The sequence below is a fragment of the Pungitius pungitius genome, chromosome 5, assembly GCF_949316345.1.
Source record: "Pungitius pungitius chromosome 5, fPunPun2.1, whole genome shotgun sequence".
In the NCBI taxonomy this organism is placed as follows: Eukaryota; Metazoa; Chordata; class Actinopteri; order Perciformes; family Gasterosteidae; genus Pungitius; species Pungitius pungitius.
The window spans coordinates 20,267,483-20,281,014 of record NC_084904.1 but is presented as its reverse complement, the minus strand read 5'-3'; the positions used below and the strand labels follow the sequence as shown (position 1 = coordinate 20,281,014).

The window sequence follows — 13,532 nt, the reverse complement described above, 5'->3', positions numbered from 1 at the left end:
GTATTTTACTTTAGTAATTCCTAGTGTACAGAAAGAAATGTTCACATCTCGATCACAGCTAGTTACTAGTTTAGAGTGTAGATTCAGATTATATCTATAAAATGTATATTAAGATATGGAGCAGTGAATTTAGTAATTGAAATCAGATCGATCTATAACATTATAATGATGTACGCATTAATGCATCAGAAATTGTATTAATAAAACACATTTTATTGTGAAATAGGCAGATGCATGAACTTGCAACAGAACATATATGTTTGAAGCATAACTAATGCTTAACAGCATAATCGCTGCAAGATATAAAAGGAATTCTCATCCATTATACATGCAGTTTGTGTCATGAGGACACCTGAGCATTTTAAAGCATGACAAAATCATCTTCTGTATATGACTTTAAAGTCAGAATACGTCAGCGTTTCACATTGGTCTTAATGAGTTACCATGCAATATCAATGCTGCAACCCAGTTGACCACCGGTGCACCATTTAAAACACAAGCGAACAGAACTGAAACAGAAGAAATAAGAGGATAAAAAGCACTTAATTTATTTGGAAGTGTTATTTCTCGCATCCAACATCTTCCACATACAACACACATTATGTAGGGTTCACACAACGATTCTCTTTTTTTTCTACATTTTATAAATATTTTTTTAAACATTTTTTTTACAATAAGCTTATATTGGTTTAAAAAACATGGACATAATGTGTTCATAATCACATATTTAAATGTATCCATGCACTAACAGTCTGGTATTTTCACACTGAGATGTGCTATAAGTCACATTAGGATTGGGTGCATATGTGTAACATATTCGAGCAGGATCCTGCATACATGTATTATAGTGAGTAGAAAAACAGGTGTAAAAAAAGATGGTGGATGTGCTAGTGTGACAGTCAAGAGGGAGTCTATGACCGACACAAGTTGTCCTTTGTGCTCCACTGATTTTGCATGAATGTGCCCGAGCTCGGACACAAACAAACACAAAGAGAACATCTCGGGAAAGAGAGAAAATTGAGACGCCTCACCATCAAGCTGCCAAGATATTGCAATGCAATCAACACAGAAAAAGAGACTGACAGTAAACTGAATCAACACAGGCACTTGATGATTTAAAACCTGCCACATGCCGTACCTGAGGTGTTACGACAAGTGAAACCTAAGGTTGCTAAGAAACGGGGTGACTACCTTCAATCGGATACAATCAGGGACAAACAAGCAGACGTGGCTTCTGCACATTGAGGAAGCGTCACTTTTGGCGTTGGAGAAAAGTGGACGGGAAGTAGGCCCCTTCGCCGTCACTTCCTGGTGAGCCGCATGGGCTGTCCTCTCCACAGCTCATGTCCTCACAGGAGTCCTCACTATGAGACAAGAGGAGGCCATTTACACTTGATCATACAGAAAAAGACATTTGAAGACGTCAACTCCGGTTCTGTTAAACTGTGGTGGCCTGACATTTTATAGACTAAATAACTAATCACTGGATGATTAAACAAAGCAAGTGCTAGTTGCAGCCATTGTTCAAAGATATATCACAAGTGATCTGATAAATGAAAGCAAATCAAGATTTTAACTAATTGAGCCATTTATGGATCCAGTCCAACTCAACAAAAAAAAACGTATTGTGATTTATTACCGTTAGCATCGGCAAGTTTGCTAGATCGCGAGTTTCAGGACTTACAATGTGTCTGTTGGCAGTCAGGCATGACCGTTTCCTCAATATCTCATTACCACTGCAGTTTGACTTTTTGGAATTCAGCATGAAGGAAATGGGGAAAGTGGATTATTAACCTCTCACTCTCGTCCCGGATCGCCTCAGGAATAGTCGGCAGGGCGGGCACACTGAAGTGGTTGGCCTGAAGGTTTTGAGCCGTTCTCCTGGACACGATCCAAACCAGCTTTTTGTTGTCTGGTTTGTTACATTCGCTGGAGCAGTATTCAGTCATGCATTTGGCCACAAGCTCCTTCCAGTGGAGCAGCTCGCCGTCGCTGATCTGGGGAGGAGACAAACAGGAAACATTTGAGAAGCGGCAGACAAGAGAAATTCTTCAACTATGATGTCATCAACAAGGGTTCTTGCACATACCGTGCGCGCATGGCACCAGGCAGTGACAATGACATGGCGAATTACAGAAATTCAAAGTATTCATACAATAAAGCAGAGAGACGGAAGAGATAACAGGATTGGAGGGGTGAGGATTTGAGTGAAGTTTTTGCTATATGCAGACTATAAAAAGTAAAAAAAATACTAGTTAAATGATAATTAAATATCTTGTTACAGGGCTACTCTTTTCGTACCTTTAGGTGTCTTTGGAATTGCTGTACAATCTTCGACAGGGTGATGAACTGGGGGGCTTCAAGCTCCTGGGCAATGAGGGACAGGGCCAGCACGGATGGCTGTAAACGAGAAGAGGAACGGATCGTTAAGTTCTGGGACTGAAAGCGTGGATGCTGCGATGCTGTGAAATTGCCGCCTGGAACAATTCTTACTTTTGCTTTAGAGAAAACAAGTCGGCATAAGCAGGCTTTAAGCTGGGCTTCCAGTCGCCCAATGCTTGGGATCTCCTCCCTTAAAATATAGAGGGAATCCTAGTGTGATCCGCCAGCACAAAGCTCAAAAAGCAGAATCTATTTGACCAACTCCATGCCAACGGGAGCAATGCATCTACAGTGATAGGAGAGAAGTAGAAAATCTTTACCTTCCAGCAGACAGCAATGTGAAGGTGGGGTAGTAGAGGCGAAGAAAAGTTAAAGCTGTCACCGCTTCGGGCTCCACGCCGAGCTTCTCGGAGATAATCTTTTCCATGCGACACAGATCCGACACAGTGAACTTGCTTTGGCTGATACGGATGAGTTCATGGGTGGGCGAGACATTGTTCTCTTCCTCGACCATCTTCGCCGCAATGTGGAGACAGCTGACTCCAATACAGGGCAAGTGTTTGAGCTGCACCTGACACGATGACACAACAGAAGTGTGAGCCAATACCCCCCCGATTCAAGGTCGAACAAAGTCAATACGGTTGTGTTGGCTTCGTACTGGTAACACAAAACATCCGAAGTTGTTTACATTACAATGAAAGTGCTTTGTGACGTTCCTACCTTCATGATAGTGAGGAATCTATCAAGCAAATTGACCGCCAGAACAAACGTTTGAGTTCTGTAGCCAAAGAAACTGGTCAGACCCCACAGTTCTTCCACCCTGGTGTCTCTGCATTTGGCAGAAACTCCACTGGGGTTCTGAAAACACACAACCGTGCATTAGATCCCATCAGCCGGCCCTCACAGCAGAGAGAGCGGATGCGGCTCAGTGGGTCACCTCAGTGGGAGCGGACTCCATCATCCGCAGGCCGGTCTCTCTGGGAAGAAAGTTGTACTCTTTTGCTCGACATGACTTCAATTCCGTCAGGAGCAGGCTGTCAATGCCGTGAAGATCCCTCATCCTGGAATACAAAATATTTCGAGAGAGTCTGTATGTAAATATTATGTCACCCACCACACCTACTGGGAGTCACGTATCAGTGACCCCCCCCCCCCCTTTTTTCTAATTATAACATAGTTATGTAAGCACAGTAAACTTGGTAAGGTGAATAATGTGTGCAATATTACAATCACAATAACACTCAACCAATCAAAGTTAATGTGGACATTCCTTTTGGGGTAAATATCTCAAAATGAGGAACTGGAAACAGGTCACGTACACCTCGGTTGCTATTACGCAATCCAGAAGACGCTGTATAATTAGACAGTTAGGTTTGGTCGAATCGTGAAATAATACGTTCGGGTGAGCAACAACATCCATAAATTCCCCAAAGCTGAATGCATTAGAAAATTAATAATGACAAATTTCGCTAATATTAACTTAGCTAACGTTAGCTTTCTGTCGTAAATCAACAAACCGTCGTCTCACCCTGCCCAGGAGCCTCTGACGTGCAGGAAATAATAACGCTGCAAATAATTTACAGTTTTCAGCTCTTCACATTTCCATGTTGGTTACGACGATAGTCGGTAAATGTTGAAAACAAGAGCCTCGATCTCTGCTGAAAAGAAAGGGTCCGCCCTGAATAAACAAACAACCGCTAGTTGGTTGGTAAACGACAATGACCAGCATGCACCGCGGGAAACGCCCACGCGCCCTGGGGTGTTGCGTCATGGACCGTACGGAAGGAAAGCGGATGTTTGGCGATTATTTCAAAGTGTCGGCGCTAACGTTAATTTTGCTGTCTTTTCAATATCAGCGTTCCTGGAATAAATATCCGACTAACGTCTCCAGTCAGACAATGCTATTTTTTTCAAGTGTTAGCACCGAGTTACATCGAATTATTGACAGCCTAACGCTGGAAAGGAAATAAGCACAGAATGACGTTTCCATGGTGATAGAACTTTACCTCCAACGACAGTTCACTGGCTAATGTTAGCTATCGATGCTAGCTTCGAGGAGGAATATTTTTAACTTAACAAAGTGCACCGATAGATTAATTACCAATGTGAACAGAGATGTCTTCGGAGTTTCAGTCCTCCGATCACCAGAGCATTCCGCCTTCCAGCAACAATGGCTGTCACCTTTTGCTATTTGAATCTCCACCAAACCACGGTAAACTAACACATGCAGGATCAACGGGTAAGTTGAAATTAACTACCGTTATATAAGGCAGGGGAGATATGCTAACTTCCTAAACAGCATTTCAACTGAATCGTTAAATTCTTAAAGTAATTTGTTCAACAGATATCCAGGACGCCATTCCCCGGGTGAGATTTAACAGCCTGACACTCGATGAATTGAGGTATGGGCATAGGAACTATTCTTAATGCTATATCAAAATACCTTGCAGCTTTTAGGTGATTTGTATATCAACTTAAAAACCAACTCCATCGCATCAGCAGCCACTGCTTTAGCTGTCCAAAACGTCAAATGTAGTTTCACATCTAAAAATACACGGCACCATGTCTTTGGCATCCCTGTGAATTCTGCTATGGATCCATTCTAGTTGTCTTGACTATTTTTTTTTTTAATGTATTTATAGTGATGAGCTTGACAGGCGCACCAAGGAAACGCAGAGGCTTCAAGAAGAGGTGGAAAACGCAACCAAAGTAACCCTGGAGAGGTTGGCCTGCATTTACAGCCCCCACAGCTCACCTGGACAAAGCTGCCACAACAGCAGTAATGATTGTGAGTACACGCAGCAGCACACGGCTTCTTGTTAGTGTTGAAGCTGCCAACGAGATGAAATCAATAATGTGTTATGTAGGGATGATTCTTTTTCTTTATACACCTACGCTACCATACAATAAATGAAAAGAAAAAACGAGTGGGGATACGCCGCTCGGTATGATACGATGACCAAAGCCCAAGATCATTCTAAAACCTATATCATCTGGCTAGAGACTACAGATGGGTAAGGGAAATCACCCTGGAGAGCAAAGTCAAATATATATATTTAACCCCAAGTGCTGTAAAGAAATGCATGTTTCACCAGATCTTATCTTTGACAACTTACACTGTATGTTAAATTTCCTCTGCAATTTTAGCAGACGACTCACCTGGGGATTCCACTAGTCCTTCAACCATCCAGCCGCCAGAGTCTAAGCCCCTCGCCCGTGATCTGGATAGTTTAAACCGAGGAGATATCAGCTGTCCTGGAAAGGAGATGTTGGGAAAAGTAATAGATGACTGTATTCAACAGCTGTCTGACTTGCAGCTCAACAAGGTTCATACTTTGTTTCCAGCCATGAATCTTGTGTATTGATCCTGTCTGTAATTCCCAAGTGGTAATGCTTTCTCTTCGTAATGTATCATTCGACCCTCTCGAACAAAGGCACGTGATCAAACTGAACAAGAGACATTCCGTTTTAACAAAGCCATCATGGACTTGCAGGCCAAGTTGCACACGGTCCGGAAGGAGAAGGCCGTCCTGTCCAACCTTAGGTGAAGACAACGTATATACAAGTTTACTCTTGTAAGCAAGTGTTTTAAAGCTATTCGAACCACTGATCTTTTTATTTTTAGATTGGAAGACTCAAAGACACACGTCAGTCAAATGGAAAACATGCTGTTCATATTGGAAGAGCTCCAAAACATCAAAAGGGCCGAGGACCAGAAGCTGCGGGAGGCGGAGGACGAGGCGTTGGCATTTCACAGAAAAGTAGAGATATTGGAACAAAATTTAAAAGAGATGTACTCACTGTTGTCTCACGGGACACAAAGAGGAGGCAACGGCATCACCAGTCCGAACGTCGCCACCACTCCAAGACGACTGTCACCGGCTGCTAACACAACTGAGGCTTTTGACAATGATTCAGAGAAGCTACAGGAGAGACTTTTTTCAGTAAGTACACCAGAAGTCAATCAGCATGTTCAATGCACGGAAAAACAGCTTTCGTATTATGAAATCTAACGTATTTTTCTGTTTCATAGCAATCAATAAAACATCTGGGGAGTGATGATCGCAGTGGTGTAAATAAGCAAAATGAAAGGTAATTAAATGGAGAACTGCAGCGATAAGCCCAATAATTGTTTAGTCAATCCACTTACTATCAAAACAGTAGACGATATATATTTAGTTTATGCAGAAAAAACAGATATTCTTAGGTTCCCGCTTCTTAACTGTGTAGTTTGGCTGCTTTTCTTTGTCATACATGATATGTTGGAATGCACACCGGAGCTGCAGCTATTTAATTATAGTGTTCTTTTGTATTACTTCATCCCTTCCAATTATGTTGTGCTGTAAGCCATGGGGTGCCGTTGTGTATCATAAGTATAGTGTGTCTATAGCTGTGGTCATCCTTCATATTGAACTGTGTTCCAGGATGGAAGAGCTGATTGAAAGTCTTGGCCAGGAGATGGCGCTGCTGACTGACAAACTGAGCCGGTCGACAAACGGCAGCTTCAGTTTATGTGCCAAGTTGGAGCTGCTAAAGTAAGAGTTCTTCCCATTCATTTGGTGCCTGTTTTATTACAATGTTTTCAGTCTAAAGCCACTATATACTAAATGATCACTAACGAGGAATTAATGTTTATGTGTGACTTTTATCCCAGGAAACTTGCAGTGAGACAGACATTACTGCACCGGTGTCAGGTCAGTGAACTGGAGTCAACTCTCTGTCGTCATACAGATAAGGTAAGGGGGAGTGTACAAGAATACTATGAACAATGTAATTAACTATATGTAGAGATCAATGAGCTGGAAGATCAGACAAACTCAATGAGGGTAAGCAAACGCGATGGAACTCCATGCTGCATCCTCAATCAGAATGAAAACTAAAATGAAATCAGATTCCGCTTTGTGACATTGTAGGTCCGTTGTCTGGAGCTGCAGCTCATTCAGGCTCAGTCCGACCTGTCGGAAGCCCAAAGAGAGAAAGCGAGATCCCTACTACCGACGGAGCAGCTTCAGTCCCAGCTCGACCAATTCAAGGTGCAGCAGCAAAACCACAAATGTGAAAACCAGCATTTCTTCTACATGTTGTCATACCAAAAGTTTTCATGCAGATGCATGTTTGTGTTAAAGAATACTTGGTGGAAACTGAGTTCATGTGAGGTCGTTGAAATGATGCTTAAGTACGTATTAAGATGGAGCACACAGAGACAAGTGGAGGTTTGTAATCTGCTGATAAAGCAGGTGGGAGGGGTGAAGGAGGAGTGCCAGGCTCAGGCTATTCAATGTTGCCCATTCCAGAGAAATTACTCATGCTGCACAAATTGGTCTACGTTTTATTCAAATTGTTATAGATAAAGCTTTTCTGACAGTAGGCGGTTTACACGTCCTAACCTGTAAGTGAAAAATTGCCCACAGGCCCTGCTGAGGCAGAGAGCCCAGGAGGGGGAGAAATCTCAGGAACTCCTGGAGGACAAAGAAAAGGAACTCCGGCTCCGTCAGCATGAAACCCAGCACGTAATGTTCTAAAGGAAACCATGCATTATCAGTCCCAGTTTATAATCTAAACATGCAGATCCCGGAAACCTGCCCATTTTCCAGCATCTTGCCCGGTTGGAGGAAGCCCAAAGCCGATGCCAGACCCTGCATGCAGAGGGAGAGGCGCTGAGGCTCAGGCTGGATGACCGAGAGAAGAGGACAGAGGGCAGCATACAGATGCAGAACCGCACCATCAACGACCTTCACCAGCAGAACGGCCTCCTCAGCAACCAGCTGAACCAGCGCACGCTGGCGATCCAGCAGCTCACGGTCGGAAGCAAGCAGTCATGTCTTTTCCGTCCTGTTGACCTTTATACCCAACCTAATTCATCACTAACCTCGCACTCTTTGTTCTCTACTTTCCTGTTGTGACACACGCTAATTAGGCCGAGTTAGACCGGCGCAGGTCGGACCTGGCCGCTGCAGAGCAGGAGAGGCTGCAGCTACAGGCCTCTGTGGCTGAACAGAGCCAGCGCGCCCGGGAGGAAACTCTGGAGAAACAGCAGCTCGCCGTCCAGCTGGACATCCAGCGGGTGCAGTTACGCGCCCTCAAGAGTGAGTTGAGCTCTAATGATGTGAAACAACACACTTCGGACAAATATACAGAACCAGTCAAACGTTTGAACACACTTTTTCATTGAATTGAATGTGAAAATGTGTCCAAACCTTTTGACTGGTGCTCGACATCTTGTAAACACAACTATGGTTATGGAAACAAACTGAAAAGCATATCCCTTACTATAATAACAATGAATGAATGTTTTTTTTGTCTGGTTGTGAATGTGACCTTGTGGGATTACCATCAAAGCAGACGTTCCAATATGTGTTTACACCCACCAGCATCCCGCAGCGCTAAGATGTACTCTCCCAGTCCAACAATTACATAAATGTACCCACACACAGCCTCATGGATTGAACACTGTACACACTCAAAATGTACATTTATCCCACAATATACATCATTCAAACTAATTCAGGTTTATTCACAAAAACAACAAGTTGCTTCAGTTAATGGATAAACAATATCAATTCTGTAATTCACATAAAGTATGAGGCTTTAGTTAATGAATTAGTAAACAATATAGTACTCCATCATGTGGACTTTTACCTCCGGACAGCGGACTAGTGTAAGTGATGTTTCTAGAAAGAGATCAGATGAAACAGGTTTTTTTTTCTTTTTTTTCTTCTTGTCCAGCTGTGTTTAAGAAAACAAAGAACCACGTTCAGTATGTTTTTACTGTCAACCAAGCCCCTTCTTCCATGTGTGTACGTGTGCGTGTTTTAAGTGTGTTTCGCTCTGTGGATTCAATGCATGTGTTTGTGCGGGCACGATTTCAGAGGAGCACGAGGAACTGCAGCGGCTCCACAGCTTCAAGAACGAGGAGCACGAGGGTGCGGTGCTGAAGCTTCAGAGTCAAATACGGACCGCCCATGGCGAGCGCGACCAGGTCAGGTGCACCCTGACCACCCTGCAAGGAGCTGACGGACACGGTTAGATTCTTGATTGTAATTTACACTGAGGATTGATTTAAAAAAAAAACATCCTCCAATTTACATCCAATCTTCGATCCCGTGGAGAGATAACCGAGATTTACTTTATCCTCCTCTGCTGTACTCCGCAGTAACCATGAACACATGTCCCTGGCGTGAACTAAGCTTGTCCACGGTTAAAAGCTCTGGGATTTCAAATGATGTTCTCGCATATTACGTGCTTGATTCTCGCTTTGAATCCCCTCCTTGCCCTTCTCCTCACTCTTTGTCGTATTGATTTGTCGGATCATCTCAGGCCTCCAAGTAGCCATGGACATGCAGAAGGAGATCACGGCCAGGAGAAAGCAGGTCGACTCCTTGCAGAGCAAAATCAAACATTTGGAGGAGACAATAGACCAGCTGTACCAGGTAAATAAACAGTGTGTACCAGCGTGTCTGCTTCTTCCTTTGCATCACACAGCTTTATTGTATAAAGCTCTCTCTCTCATTTATATTCAGATTGCTAAAAGAGGAGGCTGTGTACTTTGGCGGTTGAAAAGTTAGCCATTTAGCGCATTCTGATCCAAATCTCTCAAGTTGATTAAAGAAAATGTAAAACGACTGACCTTGGAAAACACTTATTCATTCATAAATGATTCTGGAAAAAGATCCAAATACAAACCAAGCTCTAACAAGTGACCCGTCAGCAGTTACTTCATCTGAGTTCAGTTGTGTTGTAGGAAGGATTCAAGTGCTTTTTTACTTTCTTTTTTGGGACACCAAATTGCTTTACTGGGACAGCAATTGCCCTGTAAATATGGTAAACTATACTGTTATAGTTTATTATAATAATACATTTGAATGTGTTTCATTACCCTCCCTATACAGTAAAAAACACTTTTTGCATGCTAAAGGCAATAATTCAAAATAGCTATGCTATGAAGAAATGGTACATAAATGAAAACATAACATGACACCAACTTACCCACCCTTCCCATTTCACGGGAACATTTTGTCCAGGGGAAGCGCTTGCAGGGCCTGGAGAAGCACCGTCAGCTGCAGCAGCTGATGTTCCTCAGGGAGGAGAAGAGACAACTAGGCACCGAGCTGGAGGCCCTTCGCTCCACAGATCAACAGTTGAGAGAACGCGTCGGCCAGCTGGAGGCCATCCTTCACAAGGTGGTGCCCCTACACACTTTCTCCTACTCTTTCCTGTGTTACCGCCAAATGTTGGCTGGTGTTAGACAAAGCCCGGATAAGATTGCGACCGACTGAAATACGCATCAAGTCATAACGGTACACAATATGTGATAAATACATCAAATGAACCGAAATAGGTGTTGAGAATGGGCTAATGACCAGCAACGGCCTTAAGACCAAAATATTTACAATATTCTCCCTGAGAATTACTGCCCTTTAATTTGTACGGTTTTCTCTCCACCACCCTTCCCCCGACAGTTGTTATCTTCTTCTGGAATGAAACCAAGATGTTGATATTTTTAAGTAAATAAACTTGTCATCGCTCTGTTATTGTTTCATATCGTCTTTCTTTCAATAGATGTCAGAAAGCTTTGCAGACTGTAAAGATTTCCTCCAGCTGAAGGAGCAGCACTTTTTCCGTCTGAAACTCCATCATGTCCTGGCCTTGAAGGTAGAGCTGATTACAGACAAGAGGAAATGGGGCTTTTACACAGTCTGTGTGTAGTTTAAATGCTTTAGGCTAAGCTTCTCTTCATCATGCATGTTTGATATCGTTCTCTAGTTTGACTTATTCTTACTATATACTTACAGTTTTTAAATTGCGCTTAGCAACAGATCTTCAGTAACAAACCAATTGTGTCTTTTCTGTAGGAGCTCCAAGGTCAAAATTTGTACAGAGCTCCGAATGTCCCTCCATCTGACCCGGACTCCCCATCTTCACTCGGTGCCGCGCCCGCCTCCCAGCGCGGCTCCAACGCCCAGATCACGGTACAGCGAGGAACTCCTTGCATTCCGCCCGTCTCCCCCGGTTCCAGCCCATCCAACGCAATATGTGATTTATTGTTGGTTTGGCTGCACGGACACGAGCTCGGCACATCTGCTCCGCCTTTTAAATAAAAAAACACACACACACACACACAGCATTACATTCTTGTGAGCCCAACTTCAAATCATATCAACCAAGCAGTCAAAGGCCCATTGGTAACGCGCCATTAAGTGTGGCTTTGTGTGTTCCCGTCGCTAATGCTAACACGGAAATCGTGGCGATTGTCTGTCCTGTATTCAAACTCAAAGTATCAGCGCAGCAGTGCATTGCCATTGCCTCCCTCTCCCCCTTGCAGCGGCGCCACGCCCAGCGGCCCGGGCCTCCCGTCAGAGAGCTGCCGGGGGGGATTTCGGAGAACCACAGACCACACACAGGAGTCAGGAGGAGGTCTGCGCCCGAGAGAGCGCGCGGCACCGCATTGTACGTCTGGCTCCGTTCCCACACACTGCTCGGATAATCGCTCGCTCTTAGGCTCGGTTAGGTCACAACTTAAAAATCATGTGATGCCACTGAGTAAGGGGGAAGTCGTTCGGAGTGGAGGTGGATGAGGAGGAAGGGGATCCAATAACAACCCCGTTTACTGAATCATTGAAAGACTCAAAAAGTCGTTTTTTATCTTAAGATGTCTGTTTTCAAACATTCACGTAAAATTTCTCACTATATTATGATTTTTCCCTGCACCCACAGAAGTAGTGACAAAGCAGAAGGAATAAAAGCTGGTTCCAGATGGAGAAGAAGAACCTGCGGCAGGTAGGGCGCTCGCCAAACGCAAAGCCGAACCGCCCCTGCCTGCCGCCGTCTCTTTTTTGCATGACCTTTTCTCCAGGCTAGAAGCACAATCTTCCCCCCCCTCCCCCCCCCGACCTTTCACCCCCTCATGAATCATGCATGGCGCCGCAAGCTGTGTAACAGGATGTAATGCGCCTGTGTTTGTGCTTGCACTCTGTACAGTGAGACACATTTCCTGAAGGAGGCGGAGCTCAGCGGAGGAGTGATCCACAAGAAATGCTTCTGTGAGAGTGAGTTCTCTCAACTTTGTCATCTTCATGCAGTCCAACAACAAGTTTGACCCCCCTTTTTATGGACGCGGTTTGCATCTGCCACATATCATACTTACAAAGTTTGCCTGTCAACAGAAAAAGACAACTGAAACTTTATCATTTTAAATTGTTCAGGATAAAACTATTCTTCTCTCCGTTTTATGCCCGTCCTTTTTCAAGATTTACCTCAACACCGATGTTCAATTCTCTGACATAAATGTGACCTTTCCAGGCGGTGTCGTCTCACATCCATCCCCCCCGCCGCTGCTCTCACTGGGCCGCAAGTCGCCAGTGTACTCACTCCTGACCTCTGACCCCAACAGCGGACAGTGACTCCCGAGGCAGGCCCTTCTTATCAGTGAGTATCATTTACACAAAGACCACTTTAAAGACCAGTTGAGGTAACAGCTGAATAGCTTCCCACAAAAAGCTGAGTCCAAGTGCTTTTATCCAGTTTATGTTTTCATTGTAATGATTTTGTCAACTGGACTCCAGCAACAGATGTCACAGTGCACTAATGAGGCAACAAAATCCATTGTAGCACTAGTGGAGTTCCCTGTTCCACTGGTCTTTCAGCAGCTCACAAGCTTCGGGGACTTTTTCAGAAATGTGTTTGATTGATCCTGCTTTTTGTTCCCTTTTAGGAAGCTTCTTTTCTTGTTCCAGAGGCTCCCCAGATGAAGTTGTCAAACAAATGCAATCCCCAATCAGGTGTAACTTTGTAATTCATTGTGTAAATTAAGTTTTTATTCAACAAATGGGTTTGAGTTGTTATTTCACACCACTAATTGAGAATAAGTCATATATTGGCGCTGTACAGAGACAAAGATAAACATGGAAGAAGAGCGAACAATGTTGTAGCATCCATGTTGAAGCTCTGCTTCCACACAGAGCCTTTCAGTCCTTCATGTTCCCCTCGTGCACTGGAACCAGCACCAGACACTTCTCCTTTTTTTGAGTTACATAACCCCTCTTTGATATGGCTTCATACTCTTTTTTAGCTGCCGATTCAGTCGGTAAACCAAATGTTTCACACAGTCGTCAACTTATCATGTGACACAAATGTTTTGTGTACTTTGCTCT

General features: G+C 43.8%; 2 protein-coding genes across 4 annotated transcripts; one reads left to right on the top strand and one right to left on the bottom strand.

Moving 5' to 3' along the window:
- Nucleotides 1-532: 532 nt before the first annotated feature.
- Nucleotides 533-4,063, bottom strand: LOC119225195 (cyclin-G2-like). The gene is made up of 8 exons (XM_037482905.2): nt 3,911-4,063; nt 3,320-3,443; nt 3,103-3,240; nt 2,703-2,953; nt 2,494-2,572; nt 2,302-2,400; nt 1,795-1,997; nt 533-1,364 (listed from the first exon to the last, which is right to left on the bottom strand). The coding sequence occupies exons 2-8, from the start codon at nt 3,440-3,442 to the stop codon at nt 1,253-1,255; spliced, it is 1,005 nt and encodes a 334-aa protein (XP_037338802.2). The 5' UTR covers nt 3,443; nt 3,911-4,063; the 3' UTR covers nt 533-1,252.
- Nucleotides 4,064-4,078: 15 nt separating this feature from the next.
- LOC119225193 (coiled-coil domain-containing protein 158-like) lies at nt 4,079-13,207 on the top strand. 3 transcript variants are annotated; one of them, XM_037482902.2, is made up of 23 exons: nt 4,079-4,621; nt 4,727-4,784; nt 5,025-5,170; nt 5,530-5,708; nt 5,817-5,926; nt 6,008-6,326; nt 6,416-6,474; nt 6,807-6,917; nt 7,037-7,118; nt 7,296-7,415; nt 7,794-7,892; nt 7,977-8,183; nt 8,300-8,468; nt 9,252-9,404; nt 9,700-9,812; nt 10,404-10,562; nt 10,942-11,034; nt 11,235-11,351; nt 11,705-11,829; nt 12,100-12,159; nt 12,361-12,428; nt 12,682-12,807; nt 13,094-13,207. In XM_037482902.2, exons 1-22 carry the CDS (start codon nt 4,498-4,500, stop codon nt 12,780-12,782), a joined length of 2,772 nt encoding a protein of 923 aa, XP_037338799.2. In that variant the 5' UTR covers nt 4,079-4,497; the 3' UTR covers nt 12,783-12,807; nt 13,094-13,207. The 3 variants fall into 3 exon arrangements, with proteins under 3 accessions (XP_037338799.2, XP_037338798.2, XP_037338800.2); XM_037482901.2 differs by having other exon boundaries at nt 12,097-12,159; XM_037482903.2 differs by lacking the exons at nt 4,079-4,621; nt 4,727-4,784; nt 5,025-5,170 and adding an exon at nt 5,204-5,396 and having other exon boundaries at nt 12,097-12,159.
- The last annotated feature ends 325 nt before the right edge of the window (nt 13,208-13,532 follow it).

Bases quoted from the DNA above. Each gene is read 5' to 3' on its own strand.
- LOC119225195 (XM_037482905.2), bottom strand. From the start codon at position 3,442: ATGAGGGATCTTCACGGCATTGACAGCCTGCTCCTGACGGAATTGAAG. The intron at 2,401-2,493 runs GTAAGAATTGTT...TCTCGTTTACAG, and splicing joins TTGTTTTCTCTAAAGCAAAA to CCATCCGTGCTGGCCCTGTC. The intron at 1,365-1,794 runs GTTAATAATCCA...CTTGTCTCATAG, and splicing joins ATCCGGGACGAGAGTGAGAG to TGAGGACTCCTGTGAGGACA.
- LOC119225193 (XM_037482901.2), top strand. From the start codon at position 4,498: ATGTCTTCGGAGTTTCAGTCCTCCGATCACCAGAGCATTCCGCCTTCC. The intron at 5,709-5,816 runs GTTCATACTTTG...TCTCGAACAAAG, and splicing joins CTGACTTGCAGCTCAACAAG to GCACGTGATCAAACTGAACA. The intron at 5,927-6,007 runs GTGAAGACAACG...TTTTATTTTTAG, and splicing joins GCCGTCCTGTCCAACCTTAG to ATTGGAAGACTCAAAGACAC.